Source organism: Gossypium arboreum, chromosome 2, assembly GCF_025698485.1.
Source record: "Gossypium arboreum isolate Shixiya-1 chromosome 2, ASM2569848v2, whole genome shotgun sequence".
NCBI classification, from domain to species: Eukaryota; Viridiplantae; Streptophyta; class Magnoliopsida; order Malvales; family Malvaceae; genus Gossypium; species Gossypium arboreum.
In genome coordinates this window covers 26504908-26519196 of record NC_069071.1, presented here as the reverse complement: position 1 = coordinate 26519196, position 14289 = coordinate 26504908, and the positions used below count along the sequence as shown (strand labels likewise).

General features: G+C 36.4%; 1 protein-coding gene across 1 annotated transcript; it reads right to left on the bottom strand.

The window, feature by feature from the left end:
• Nucleotides 1–1757: 1757 nt before the first annotated feature.
• On the bottom strand, nucleotides 1758–3828 carry LOC108466117 (uncharacterized). The gene is made up of 4 exons (XM_017766478.1): nucleotides 3170–3828; nucleotides 2286–3025; nucleotides 2140–2225; nucleotides 1758–2075 (listed from the first exon to the last, which is right to left on the bottom strand). The coding sequence occupies exons 1-4, from the start codon at nucleotides 3826–3828 to the stop codon at nucleotides 1758–1760; spliced, it is 1803 nt and encodes a 600-aa protein (XP_017621967.1).
• Between the last annotated feature and the right edge of the window lie 10461 nt (nucleotides 3829–14289).

The window sequence follows — 14289 nt, the reverse complement described above, 5'->3', positions numbered from 1 at the left end:
TCAGTACTCAATCCGGGCATATCCTGATAAGACCATGCAAAGATATCCTTGAATTCCTAGAGCAACTCAATCAAGCTACGCCTTGTGTCATTAGCGATCAGTGTTCCAATTTTCACCTCCTTCCCTTCCTCTAGGGCTATATTTTCTATTGCCTCTTTTTCATGTGGCATGATTTGTTTCTCTTCCTGTTTTACCATTCTTAATAGATCGAGAGATACGTCATAATCTTGAACATCTTCAAAATCCTGAGGCTCCTCCAAACACGTCTTGCTCACCAGAGAAATCAGGAGCGGCAGTATGAGCGCTCATATCATTGATATCTAGAGACCTGTGAGGGGTATGAAAGAATATACAAAGAATGAATGAATTTAAGAATGATCGTTTATGTGCTATGAATAAAAGAATAAGAGTTGTTAGAATTTAAAGGAATATTGGTTGATAAAAATGAGGCAATACTCTTTTAAATTGGTAAAAGTTATGTTTTATTTGAATAATAATGGATGAACATAAGCCTATTTTCACAAATGTAATCTTACTACTCCTATGCCCTAAAGTAATAAACATGTTTCGAGCATTACTCTGAAAAATTTCTAAAGACTACAGGAAGATCCTCCGCAGTCCAATTGTTTTGAGAGCTCTCCGGTTCGTAAGGGCGAATACCCTCGAGGTTTTCCTGTCCAAACCACTCACTATGTACAACATTGATTTGATGACTCTCTTCTACTAGCAACCCTCCTGACTTAAAGGTTTTGGATATAGATGGGAATGTCATCAGTTCCCACTCTACTTCTCCTCCGTTCAAACGCGCCTTCCTTCTTGCTTGACGCTTTTCCATCTCCTGTCTCTTTTGTTTATGGTCTGGCTTAAAACCCAAACCAAAGTGATCCTTCTTCTCCATCAATTTTGGGACTTGAATCCCTCCTTGCAACTGTTTTCCTAGTCCTTTTCCTGGCAATGCTCCTTTCCCCATCATTATTCGCAGGGCCATCCTTGTTGCTCTAGATATTCTGGGAACCGGCACCTCGCTTCCCTCCGAAATGAAGGTAGCATTAACAATTTCCAAGGAACGAAAAGAACACTCGATAGCCTCCTCATTTGTCTCCACATAAGGGGCTTTACTGGTGACAGCTGCTATGATGTCCTCCTCTGCATTGATGGTTATCAAGCGTCCATCTGTCACCAACTTCAATTTTTAGTGCAGTGAAGAAGACACCGCTCCTGCCGAGTGTATCCATGGCCTTCCCAACAAACAATTATAGGAGGGCTTGATATCCATTACCAGGAAGTCAACTTCATATGTATTTGGTCCAATCTCCAGAGGGATGTCAATTCGTCCCATTACTTTCCTTTCAGTTCCGTTAAAGGCTCTTACCACATTATGACATGTCTTCATGTGCGAACTGTCGATGGGTAATCTGTTCAATGTAGATAATGGAAGAACGTTCAAAGCGGACCCATTATCAACGAGTACACTTGAAAGCGTGTACCCTTTGCAACGAGTGGTGATGTGCAAAGCCTTAGTTGACCCTATGCCCCCAGGTGGAATTTCATCATCATTGAAGTAGATGAAATTATCAGCACTGATGTTATTTATCAACCGGTCCAACTTATTGACAGATATATCATGAGTGACATATGTCTCGTTGAGTACCTTCAACAACACTTCTCGATGCACTTTAGAGCTTAGCAGTAAGGCTAAAACCGATATGTGTGCTGGTTGCTTACGCAACTGCTCGACCATACTGTACTCACTATGCTTAAAGGAACTTTAGAAATTCCTTAGCTTCTTCCTCCCTTACTGGCTCGTTAACAGATACTTCACTCTTTTTCTCAATTTCAACATTCTTGGGTTTTGTGGGCTCCACTCTGACGTCCCCCATATCATAACGCTTCCCACTCCGCGTATGGGAACCTTCATCTCGTACATCCTTAGATGCGCTGGCTATGTTTCCTTCTCTCGGCACCGTCACGCTACAGTCATAACTCCATGGTACTTTTTTGCTATCCTTGTAAGAGAAAGGAGTAGGTGTATGGATAATAACCTTGGGCTGCTGGTGTCCCCATTTCATTATTCCCTGGCAGGGAGATAATGATCCTTGGTCTACCGGTTCTTTGCTGTTCATTTTCCAGCACACATACTTGCTTTTCACTAGAGCTACCTTCATAAACCTGTAGCTCTTTGTTGTCTACGAAGCCTTGCACCAAGGCCTTGAATTCCTCGCAATCTTCATGGAACTAACCGTAGTCCTACGTTCTTTCTTTCATATTTTTAGAGGTCAACATACCTCTCTTCATCATCTCCTCCCAGATTACCCTCATAAGCATCCTTATCTGATCAACATTTTTCTTTTCCCTTTTTTCACCGGCTTCACCAATGGCATTTACTCCCTGATTGTTATGGTTCGGCAAAGGATTCTCAACATTTAGGGTACTCTCAAATTTCAAAACCCCATTCTTGATCAACCTCTCTACGGCTTTCTTGAATCCAGTACAATTCTCGATTGAGTGCCCCGATATTCTAGCATGATACTCACATCTGGCATTTGCATCATACCATTTTGGATACGGAGGTTGTAATGGTTTTAAATGGAAAGGGGCTATAGCATGCGCATCATATAGATTTTGATAGAGCTCCCTATACGTCACAGGTATAGGTGTAAATTGCATCCTCTTATGCCTAGTGTTGGATTCCTGCTTTTGGGAGTCCTGTTGCCCAACTGTGGCTACTTTGGGTTGGCTAACTGTGACTGCTTTTGAATTAAAACCACTTGTATTGTTTACCTCATTGTCTTTTCTTCTTGGGGCTGATCTTTTGACTCCTTCCCCCTCAATTCTTCCTCCTCTTATGGCATTCTCTATCATTTCTCCTGCCATAACTATGTCCGCAAAACTTTTAGTAGTGCTTCCAATCATATAAGTAATAAATGGGGCTTTCAGGGTATTAATAAATAACATGGTGGTCTCTTTCTCCAACAGTGGTGGTTGAACCTGCATCGCTACCTCTTTCCACCTCTGTGCATATTGCCTAAAATTCTCATTAGGTTTCTTCTCCATGTTTTGCAGGGTAATCCTATCAGGGGTCATGTCTGTTAGATGATTGTACTGTTGCATGAAGGCTTGTGCAAGGTCCCTCCATGAACTTATTCTAGCCCGGCTTAACTGATTGTACCATCTGGCTGCCGCTCCTATCAAGCTATCTTGAAAACAACGGATCAATAGCTGATCATTGCTTACATACCCCGTCATCCTTCTGCAAAACATTGTGATGTGGGCCTCTGGGCAAGTAGTGCCATTGTCCTTTTCAAATTCTGGCATTTTGAATTTGTGAGGTAACACTAGGTTTGGGACCAGACTTAAGTCTTTGGCATCAACCCCATGATTATTGCCAGTGCCTTCCAAAGCCTTGAACTTTTCTTCTAACCATCTGTAGCGTTCATCCAATTGCCTTGCAGCTTCGGCCTTTAAATCCTCCTTTTCCACCATATCTAGATCGAAAACAAGAAGATTAGTAAGATTGTCACCCATATTAAGTCCTGAACCAATCGGGAAATTCACATGGACACCAGCATCAATTGGCCCGTGCTGAGGCCTCACAGTAGTAGATGGCCTTCTAGGAGGTGCCTCAGTTTGCAATGATACATGCGGCGGTGTAAAACCTGGAGGAGGACCTTCATTTTCCTCTTCAATGATGGCCATAGGAGCCTTTCCTTTATCAGTGGCCCTCAATAACTGAGCCATTTCGGCCATTATATTCCTCTGAGCTTCCATCATTTGTTCCCTCATCTCATTCTGCATTTTAGCCAACTGCTCTTGCAATTGGTCTTGCATATCCTTTTTGCAACTGCTCAAACCTTTGATCCATGTTCTTAGTTTTAGTGCGAGTGCCGTAAGGATGTGTAATTTCCAGTTTTCTTTTCCACCTTTATAAAGAAACTTTAACTAATTAGTGTCTTTCTATAACCTTGAATGCATATGATATGATGTAATGCAAATGTATGAATGCAACAAAGGCATCAATCTTGATTCAATCTCATTTAGAAAACTTTATTTAGAAAAAGAATATCTTTACATATAAATGGACTACAAGTACGCTTTCGCCCTACTGCCCAAAGTTTTAACTCTATCTAGTAAAAGGGCTAACTCTCTTCCTATGTCTAACGACGACCCATACATCATACTCAATACATCGGCTCGTACAGCCAAGTCTTGCACATATTCAGTAACCTCTCGAATCTGAGCTATGGCTTCTTCCATGACATGATCCCTTTCTTTAATCTGCCCTCTAGACTGATGAAGCTCTCCCTTTAGATAATCCCCTTGCGTCTCGAGTTGCTTGATCTGAAGTTTACCTTCCTGCAATGCTGCTTTCAAATCTTCAACTTTACTCTTTAGCTCTCTTAACTCGACTATAGAATCATGGTTGCGATGCCAACGAAGGGATCTTCCAAGCTCATTGACTTTAGACTTCAACCCTTTATTCTCTCCTTCTAATGCCAAATTCCGCGATTGCATCTCCTGAAACTTCTTCTCCCAGTACTCAGCTCTAGCCTTTCCTTCTTGGACCTCTTTTCTCAGAATCGATCCGAAGACCCTCCTATTTTCGCTCTTCTCAAGGATACCTGTGCCTTTTTGTAGTGTTCCTTCAAGTCATCTCTATCCTCTTCAATCTTCCTCTTTTCCTTTCTTTCTTTTTCGACCTCTATCTTCTGGACATCAATATCTAAACTCAAGTACATCTTTTCTTCTTCAAGCTTTCCTATCCTTTTCTCGAGCTCCAGATTTTTCCTCTCAAATTCTTGCTTCATAATTTCTAACTCTGAGGGCATCGCTTGTAGATATTCCTCCATCGGTCGAGCTCCTTCCATATTTGGCTCAGGAATGTTATCATTGATCCTTCTACCTCTCCATTCAACATATTCTGGAGTCGTAGCAGAGCCAATGGCTACTCCTTTCAACTGGCACGTCTTGTTCCAAGCGCTAGAGATCTCACCGACCCTTTTCTTGTAATCGGCTCCTCTATATGCGAACTCACTTTGAGTTAGCCATGAGTTACTGGCACGAACTGCTTCAAACCGAATTGCCTTAACACGAGCAAGGGAGCATAACCAATGGCACCCCAAATTTCCAATAAAGGGACCCAATTGAAATTGCCGCAACAGTAAAGAATCTCACCAGGAATCATCCACGGAGCTCTCCACTCAACATCTTTCGACTGAAGATTTTGAAGTAGTGCAATCCAATTCTCCTCTGGAACATCCACTCTCCTAATTGAAGCGACTATGTCCTTCAGCAGTGAGTAATCCTTGAAGAAAATCCGACAAACGACCTTATCTATCAACCGAAAATGACTATAGAACCAAGCCAGAAGCAATTGTGCACAACCAACAAACCTGCCTACGCCAGCTTTCCTACATGCGCCTAAGAACCTGAATGTCTTTGCCAAAATTGCAGGGACAGAGGTGACCCTCTTACTGAGTCTATGGAAAAGATCCGTGGTTGCCTCATCCACATATCCCAAAGCCCTAGGGAACACCATCAATCCGTACAAACTTAAGGCAAAAACATCTACCCTCTTTGCTTCATCAGGGTGTGTCAAAATCAGATCCTTCAAAGCCTCCCATGAAATGCACTTTCACTCGCCCTTCTCTTTAATTCTGGCAATAATCCACTGCTCGCTCATCCCTGTAATAGCCATCAATTTCTTCCAAAAGGTAGGGACATTAACAGCTCTAGAATAGATTCTATCTTCCTGGAACCTGGGACAATGTAACAAGGCAGTGTACTTCTCTACGGTAGGCACCAAATCTACCTCCCCGAAAGTAAAGCAACTGTACGCTGGATTCCAAAACTGAGCGAGGGCTCGAAACAAGTGCTCATCTATTTGAACATCGAGCAAGTAAGGTAAGTCTCCATAATTACCGTAGAATAACTGTTTAGTCTCGTTGCCCCATTGATCCCAAATCTCCTTAAGCTCTTGGAGATTATTCTGCGTTACACTGATGCGAGTATATCCTGATAGCTCTGACACATATCCCGCAGCTATACTATCTCCCTTTTCTAACTGAGTTTGCTCAGACCATCTATGGACGTTAGCATTGCTCTCCACTCTATCAAGAAGTCTGTTCTCCATAATAAAGCCCTCTAATTTAGACACTGACCGCGAATCGATACCTTTTTAAATGCAAAATGTCATGCAAACAAAAGAAGAGAAATAGTCAGTATCACATGATATCAATAAATCTCAACAATAATTTATAAGGGGTAATATCTAAAGTTTAACTCTAACTAAGTTGCGCTCTTACGGTTTTTTTCTATATGAGGTTGGTTCTAAAGTTTGAGGTACCTGAACCAGCAGATTCCTCGATCGTCACCCATTATAGGCTCATTTGAATCGAGTTCAGTTCAGGGGGACACATTTCCCTATGGCTACACGGAGATGAAAATCTCACGAAACCATAGGTACGGATGTATCCCGAAAGTGATCCACTATCCTGCACGGAGGCGAAAACCTCACGAAGGCATAGCTTCTCACTCCCACTTAAGGGTGTGACCACAACGGTCATGCAAATGCAATGCGTATTAGAATATAGCAACACATGCAATAACACAAACACATGTAATGCAAAGAAGAATAAATTTTAAAATTTTTAATTTTCGACATTAAGACAAGAGATAATCAATTACACGGCTTGACTCTCTTATTAGTCCCTACCAGAGTCGCCAAGCTGTCGAAACCATTTTCAAATCGAGTTTTGGAAAATGGGAATCGATTTAAAAAAAAAAACAAAAACGGGAGTCGCCACCAATCTTTTTAGGTGTGATTGGTTCACCTTTAAAACGTTTTGTTTTAAAATCATTAGTTTTGGTCCACGAAATAAAAGAACGGGTTCGAGAGTTGGTTACGTACGAGGAAAGATTAGCACCCTCGTAACGCCCAAAAATTAGTACCTAATTGATTATCAAATGTCTTTAATGTCGGAAATTTAAAAAATTTTAAGATGTAATCCTCTTTAAAATACTTTGATTTTGAAAATTTGGGTTCACTTGTATCAAACATTGACACTAAGTTAACCTTTTGGAAATCCCTATCTCGAAACGACAAATCGCCACATCCAATAAGTTAGGACACAACGCTTTGAAATTCCAAGGCAGTTGCTTACATTTTAAAAACCTTTAAAAACATAGAAGGATACTAGACTATTCGAACTTAACGAGAAAAGTTGCAACCCAATAAGTTAGGGCACTACTTTTTCGAAATTTCTAAACACCAAGCATTGCCTTTATATTTTTTTTGAAAATTTTGGAGCCTTGTCTTTTTTGAAGATGATGCATGAGGAATTATTTTGTATCATAAATCATAAATAGTAACATATTATTGTAGTAGGTAAATAATACGTGCATTTAAACAAAATGATGGCAATGATATAAAGAACGTGCATTAGATTCATACATATAAAATAGCAAATATTAATAATATGCATACTAAGATATATAAAGCATGTATTGAGAATGAATAAACAAAATATACAAACATACAAGGTAATAATTAAATAATGCATTAAACAAAATATACAAACATACAAGGTAATAATTAAATAATGCATGATATATAAGAAAGCAATAATTAAATAACATATGACATGCAAATCAATGTACATGTTTACAAAATATAACATATAATAATAATCATAAAAATAATATTTAACACACCCATGACACATACAATATAAAAATATATAACAGACTAATAAAATAAAATTAATAATTGTTAACAAAATATACACATAATTAAAATGTGATATTAATAATTCTAAAATAGTATTTAATATAATATGTAATATATAATAACAAAAATAGAATAATAATTATGCTTATAAAATATATTGGTTTAGGAGTATGTAAGAGATTTCATAATATAACCATATTAGTTTAAAATAAAATAATATATAGTAAATAAATAAATAATTAACAAATATATATATATATATAGTGTGGGTTAAAAATATGATTTAATAATAATAATAATAATAATAATAATAATATATAATGTAATCATAAAAAATATAATTGGTGATACATGATATACATAACATATAAAAAAAATAAAAAATAAAATGTAATATGAATATATAAGAAATATAATATAATGTAAAATAACATGTAAAACAAGATATATATATATATATATATAAATAATTAATAAATATATAATATATGTGAAAATATAATAATATATAAAAATAATAATAATTTGAGGAAAATAATATATAATAGTAATATATATATATAACACTTTTAATAATTTTAATGTATAAAAGTAAAAATAAATCAAATATTAATATAAAAATATATAGAAATAAAAAATAGAACCAAATTTAAAGTTTTGTAAAATTACGGGGCAAATTTAAAAAGTTAAAACTGAATTATGGCCTGATTTGAAATGCCCGCAAAATAAAAGGGGGTCACTGGGCAAATAACCCTATTCCCAAAACGGTGACGTTTTTCCAGAATATAATTTAATAGCCATAGGGACTAAATTAAAACTAAAATAAAATAATGGGCCAAATTATAAAATAAAATAAAGTTTAATTGTAAGTACAAAAGGGATAGAAGGATCAATTGGGTAATTAACCCAATTCTCAAAAACGCGCGGATCCTCCCCTGGTAATCGGGTCAACACGCGGATCCTGAGGGTCTAAAACGCTGTCGTTTTGACAAGGCTATAAAAGCCAAACCTTCAACTTTAAAATCATTTAGAAACCCAGTTTCTAAAAAAACAAAAAAAAATCCTCTGAAGAGGATCCCTGGTCCTCTGAGTTACGGCGTTTAGCCGATCAGCTCTGGTCATCAGACCTCCGCGCTGAGATCCACGCGCCGCCACCGACCCCGCCGCACACGACGGTCGGAACTTGAAAAGTTTCACTTTTCAAGGTGATTCTCCAGGTATACTCTCTCTCTATCTGTTTAATATATTATATGCATAAACTCATGATCAAGCGAATGAAACGAAAACAAAAATATGTCACCTTTGTCTTCTGTCAAAAAAAAAAATCTCTGGTATATTATTGCAAAAACGATTCTGTGTACAATGTTTTGGTATCTGCCTCGTGTGTATTTTTCAGAACGTAGGTCCTTTTTACAAGTGAAAGAAAGGCTTTATAGCCTCGGTCCCTTACATATTCGGGGAAAGAAATCTAAGATTTCTTTCTATTTTGTGTCTTCTGTATCTTTGACTGTGATTTCCTTGCCTTTTTCTACTCTGCTTTTTTCGTGTATCTGCTATTTTTTTCCTTTTCTTGCAGGTATCCCAATGATCTCGGCGTTAACGGTGGTACCAAGGCTAGAGGGGAGGCCTGAGATCGCGGTGCTGGACGGTCACGAGAGGGACGGACGCATTGATGGCCTCAATCTGGGGAGTTGCACCGACGCTCCCCAAAGCTTCCAGAAACTATTGTAGCGCGAGGGGAAAGAGCTAGGGTTGAAAACCCTAGCTGATAGTTTTGGGTTTTTTGGGCCTCTGTTATTCGGGTCCAGCTTAGGTCTAGGCTTCGGGTATATTTGGGCTAAAGTTGTAATTGTAATGGGTCAAGGGTGTAAACGGGTTAAGGGATTTGGGACTTAGTTTAGGCTGGGCTAGTCCAGTAAAATTTGGCTGTTGGGTCTGTAAAAAAACTTTTATGGACTGTTTAAATTAAATAAATAAATATTTATTTATTTATCCATCAGTTTTAACAATCCGGGCAAATTTTGGTGATTACAATATTGAGTAATGTTTGTGTTTAAAAATGATGAAACAAAGTTTATGCTTAAGTGAAATTATAGGTATTTGATGATTGATTTGTGATATGCATGTTTAAATAACATGCATGCAAGGTATGTGTGAAAGAGTGAATTGGTAATAAATCTGCTTGGGACAATGGCAGTAATGTGATTTTGAAAAATCATCATAAATTTTGGGAGATGAGTTAGAAGTTTAATAAATTATGTAATTAAAACTTAATGAGTCTAGTTTCTTATAAAAGAAACCGTGTAAGCAAAAGAATTTCCTATAATAAGATATTTGAAGTGATGTGGGACAGGGTCAAAATGACTTCTAGATCCCCTGTTCTGTTTTTATAAAATCATTATAAATTGTAAACAAATGGTTATAATATGAAGTTTATATGCTTAGAATCCTTAATGAGTCTAGTTTCAAATGAAATAAATAAGAATATATTTTGAATTCTGTATAATGAGAATTTTGATTCGTAGTGAAGAATGGTCAGACTAGTCAAATAGTGAAACAAGGGAAAATTTTAAGAAAAATCTGGTATTGATTTTCCAAACCAAAAATTCTGAAAATTTTATGGATAAAAGATATATGAGTCTATTTTCAGTAAATATTAACGGCACTTGATTTGGAGTTTCGTAGCTCCAGTTATAAATGATTTAGTGACTATTGCTCGTGAAAAAAAACTTGTAGTGAATTTGTGATTAAGTAGTAAACATTGATAAAACTGTTTGAGTTGCTTATAAACTATCAATTAAAATTTTAATCAAAGTACCGGATCCGTATTAAAGTGAGGCTATAAGCCGTAAATGACTAGTATACCTAGTCAATTTTGTTATGATGAAATTGATGTACAAGAGATATATATGTGGTAAAGCCGAATGGCTAATGTAAAATATGTATAAGATATATATATGTGGTAAAGCCGAAAGGCTAATGTGAAATATGTATGAGCCATGCATATGTGGTAAATCCAAATGGTTAATGTGAAATATGTATGAGATGTGTATATATATTGTGGCCGATTAACAAATTGTGAAAGGTGTGTATTAGTAGATATTTGATGAGGCAAATGAATTACAAATATGATAGTCTATGTGAATGTTGTAACATGGGATTAAATGTACATGAAACTTGGAAATATATTCCTGGTAAGACCCGATGACTACGTGTGGGGATTATACCTGGCTGTGCTTAGTACTTATTTAAATGAATGATCTTTATTTCAAGAAAAAGTTCAAAATTTTACTGTTCTGACATGAGTTACAAGTCCGGTAATGCCCCTTACCTATTCCGGCGACGATTACGGGATAGGGGTGTTACATTTTATTGGTATCAGAGCTACGGTTTAGTCGATTCTAGGACTGACGTAGCACGTGTGAGTCTAGCTATACATGCCATAAAGTCATAAAATGATAGTGTGATGATTTCTAACAGTTAAAATGTGTTTTTCATATAATAATAAATTTTGATCCTGAACGAGCTGTAGCAGATGGTATTGAGAGCATTGGAACATGCTTATGATGTGTCAAAATTGAGAAAAGAGTGAATTAAGAATATGATATGCTATGTGAAATGTACTTGTTGATTTTGCTATGTGCCTTTTTCGAATGATGCAATGAATTTTATGATATGCATATATCATGTGCGAACTTGAAGTATAAGCCCTAAGGTATGTGATAAATTTAGTAAGTTTTGAGTAATTAAGTTTAGTATAAAAGTTAGAATGGCATGTTATAAAGGTATGATATATGAATCATGGCCCATTGATCTTACTTTACTCAAATTTGTTTACGAGATAGTTGTGTATAAAGCATGTATCCGAATGATCATTAGAAAATAAACTGTGAGAATTAGGTGGATATGTGATCCTTGTATATATAGATCGAATGTTAAATGAAAGTTATACATTATGTGCTTGTATACGAATAAAGCAATTGAAATGCCAATGTGATAAATTAGTGAAATGTATACTTGATGGATAAATATGCATAAAAGTTCAGTATGTTATATTCGGGCTAAGTCTCGAAGAGCAATCGTGCTGGTGTTATATCTGGGCTAAGTCCCAAGAGCATTCAGATCTTGGTGATGTATCCGGGCTAAGCCCAAGGCATTCAGATCTTGGGACAAAATCGGACTTGAGGTCCAAGGCCTTTGTGCTGAAATTATTTATGGGTTAAAGTTCCGCAGGTCTTGTACCGGTGATGTGTATTCAGGTCTTCGTGCCTAGCAGGCTTAATGCCGGTGATTCGAGCAAGGTTTAAGTGTTCATTACTATATGAATTCAAAGTTAAATGAAAGAATACGTTTAAAGTGTACATATATGATGTTTTATAGACTTAGTTAAGTCATTTCAATGTGTAATAACGAATGAATATGGGCATTATGTGTGCGAATGATTAGAGGCACTGTGTGTACAAATTCTTTTAACTGAGCACTATGTGTGTGAAATCGGTAATTGAGGCACTGTGTGTGCAAGTTCTTCAACCGAGCACTATTGAGGCACTGTGTGTGCAAGTTCTTCAACCGAGCACTATGTGTGCGAGATCAGTCAGTGGGCACTAAGTGTTTGAAATGAGATTCATGTAAGACCTCGTTTGGGATGAAGGCATTGATTTGAGATGTTGTGTAAGACCATGTCTAGGACATGGCATCGACTCGATATGTGATTTATATGTGTTTGAAATGCAAGCATAAATTCAATTAAGTGATTATTGCTTATGAAATCAAGAAAACGAGATGTATGTGTATACTTGTAGAAATGTTTATGTATTTGTTTTAAGATAAGAAAGTGATTTTATAGATCGATGTGAAAGTAGTAATGAATTACAATTGTTATTGATGAGCTAATGTTTATATGGACATAATTCAATAAGAGGACATTATCCTAACCTAGTCGCTACTAGGATTTTCGGGGACGAAAATCCCTAAGGGGGGGAGAGTTGTAACAACCCTATTTTGACCCTAGTCGGGAAGTAGTTTCGGGACCGCTAAATCGAGTCGCAGAAATAATTGAATATAATATTTTATGTCTAAAATATGTGATCATGCATGTGTGAAATTTGAATGCTTTGATTTTTGTCAAATTGAATGTGTTTCAAAATAAAAAGGACTTATGTGAGAAGCTTTGAATATATGTGTGGCTTATTTTAAGTGATTAATTATTGAATGATGCAAATAAGTAGGTTTGCATGCCAATTTGCCACTTTTAATGCTAGTGGCTGGCCAAGCTCATAAGTATGGACATTATATGCGTGGTTTAATATTATTATATTTATTAGTGGTGAGAAATATGTAATAAAAAAATGTATTAAATGAATTAAAGATGAATAAAAGAGTATGGGTAATAAAAATAATGTGTGAGTGGGAGGAGAAACCAAAGTTGGTTTATTCCTCCATTGCCGTAGCTAGGAAAGGGGGGAGAAGAAATTTCCTTGGGTTGTTAAAATTTTCAGCTAAGGTGATTGCTAGATTAAGGGGCTGTTCGAAAAGAGAGGGAAGAAGAGGGTCTGCTGCATGTTTAATTTTTAGCTCACTTAGAGCTGGTTCCTTAAGAAACTCATTGAAGGTGGCAAGAAGAAGGAAAAAAAGCGCTCAAGAGTAGGTTCACCATTGTTCAAGAAGTCCTTGCAATGAAACTTTGAAAATTTTCCATGTTTATACTGTGTTTAATACATGCGTAAAACATGATTCAAGGACTGTTAAGCAAAGTTAATAGTTAAAATACATGTTAGTTGTTACCAAAATACTGGTGTTAGAAGTGAAGAAGAGTTGATAAATAAATGTATAAGTTGGTGTTGAAACCTCTTTGTTGAAGGTCGATAGTTTCAGCGTGTAATTGCTTGTAGTTTATCGTGCAATAAATCTCGTGTAATTGATCTTGTCTGCTCTAATTAAGGTAAAATGTTGGTTAATCAATGTCCTGCTTTGTGGTAATAAGCAAAATATAAAGATGGTTGAAATTAACATGCATTCTGTTCGGTTTATGTTTGAAGAGTTATTAACTTTTGGAGGTTAAAACAGTTTAATTTGGGATTTACATTTTCAAATTTCAGTTTTAGTAATGTCCCATTATTATTGGTTGAAGCTAAGGAAATAAGCATTTGTTGAAAGGATGTAGGAACTGAATTGTCGAAAATTATTTGCTGTCAGCTAGTGAAATTTTAATGTTCGAATGTATGCTGAATTTTTAAGTGTCCGAATGCATGCCAGAATTTAACATGTTCAAATGCACGCTGGAGTGTTTTGTTTAGGTAGGTGAAATGTGTCTGATATTCAAACCGTCTATACACTAGAGTCGTTGTACCGTTTCAAACAGGACAAGAACTCATGTACTTAAAATTGAGCTATCATGTTGCATGATCTTGTATGGTAAATTAAATGAAAATCGCGACATTGATATCAAATTTTAATACAAAATATAGGTGAGTACTTGGATATATGAAATTATGTAAATATTTAAATTATTATGCATGATTTATGTGTATAGAAATGAAATGTCTTTAGTGAGAACTCGATGA

What these genes read in the sequence shown, in the direction of transcription:
- LOC108466117 (XM_017766478.1), bottom strand. Translation starts at nt 3,828, where the DNA reads ATGCAAGACCAATTGCAAGAGCAGTTGGCTAAAATGCAGAATGAGATG. An exon ending in ATAGGAGCGGCAGCCAGATG is followed by an intron (nt 3,026 to 3,169) that starts GTACAATCAGTT and finishes TGAGAATTTTAG; the next exon opens with GCAATATGCACAGAGGTGGA. An exon ending in GGAGGAGATGATGAAGAGAG is followed by an intron (nt 2,226 to 2,285) that starts GTATGTTGACCT and finishes AGTTCCATGAAG; the next exon opens with ATTGCGAGGAATTCAAGGCC.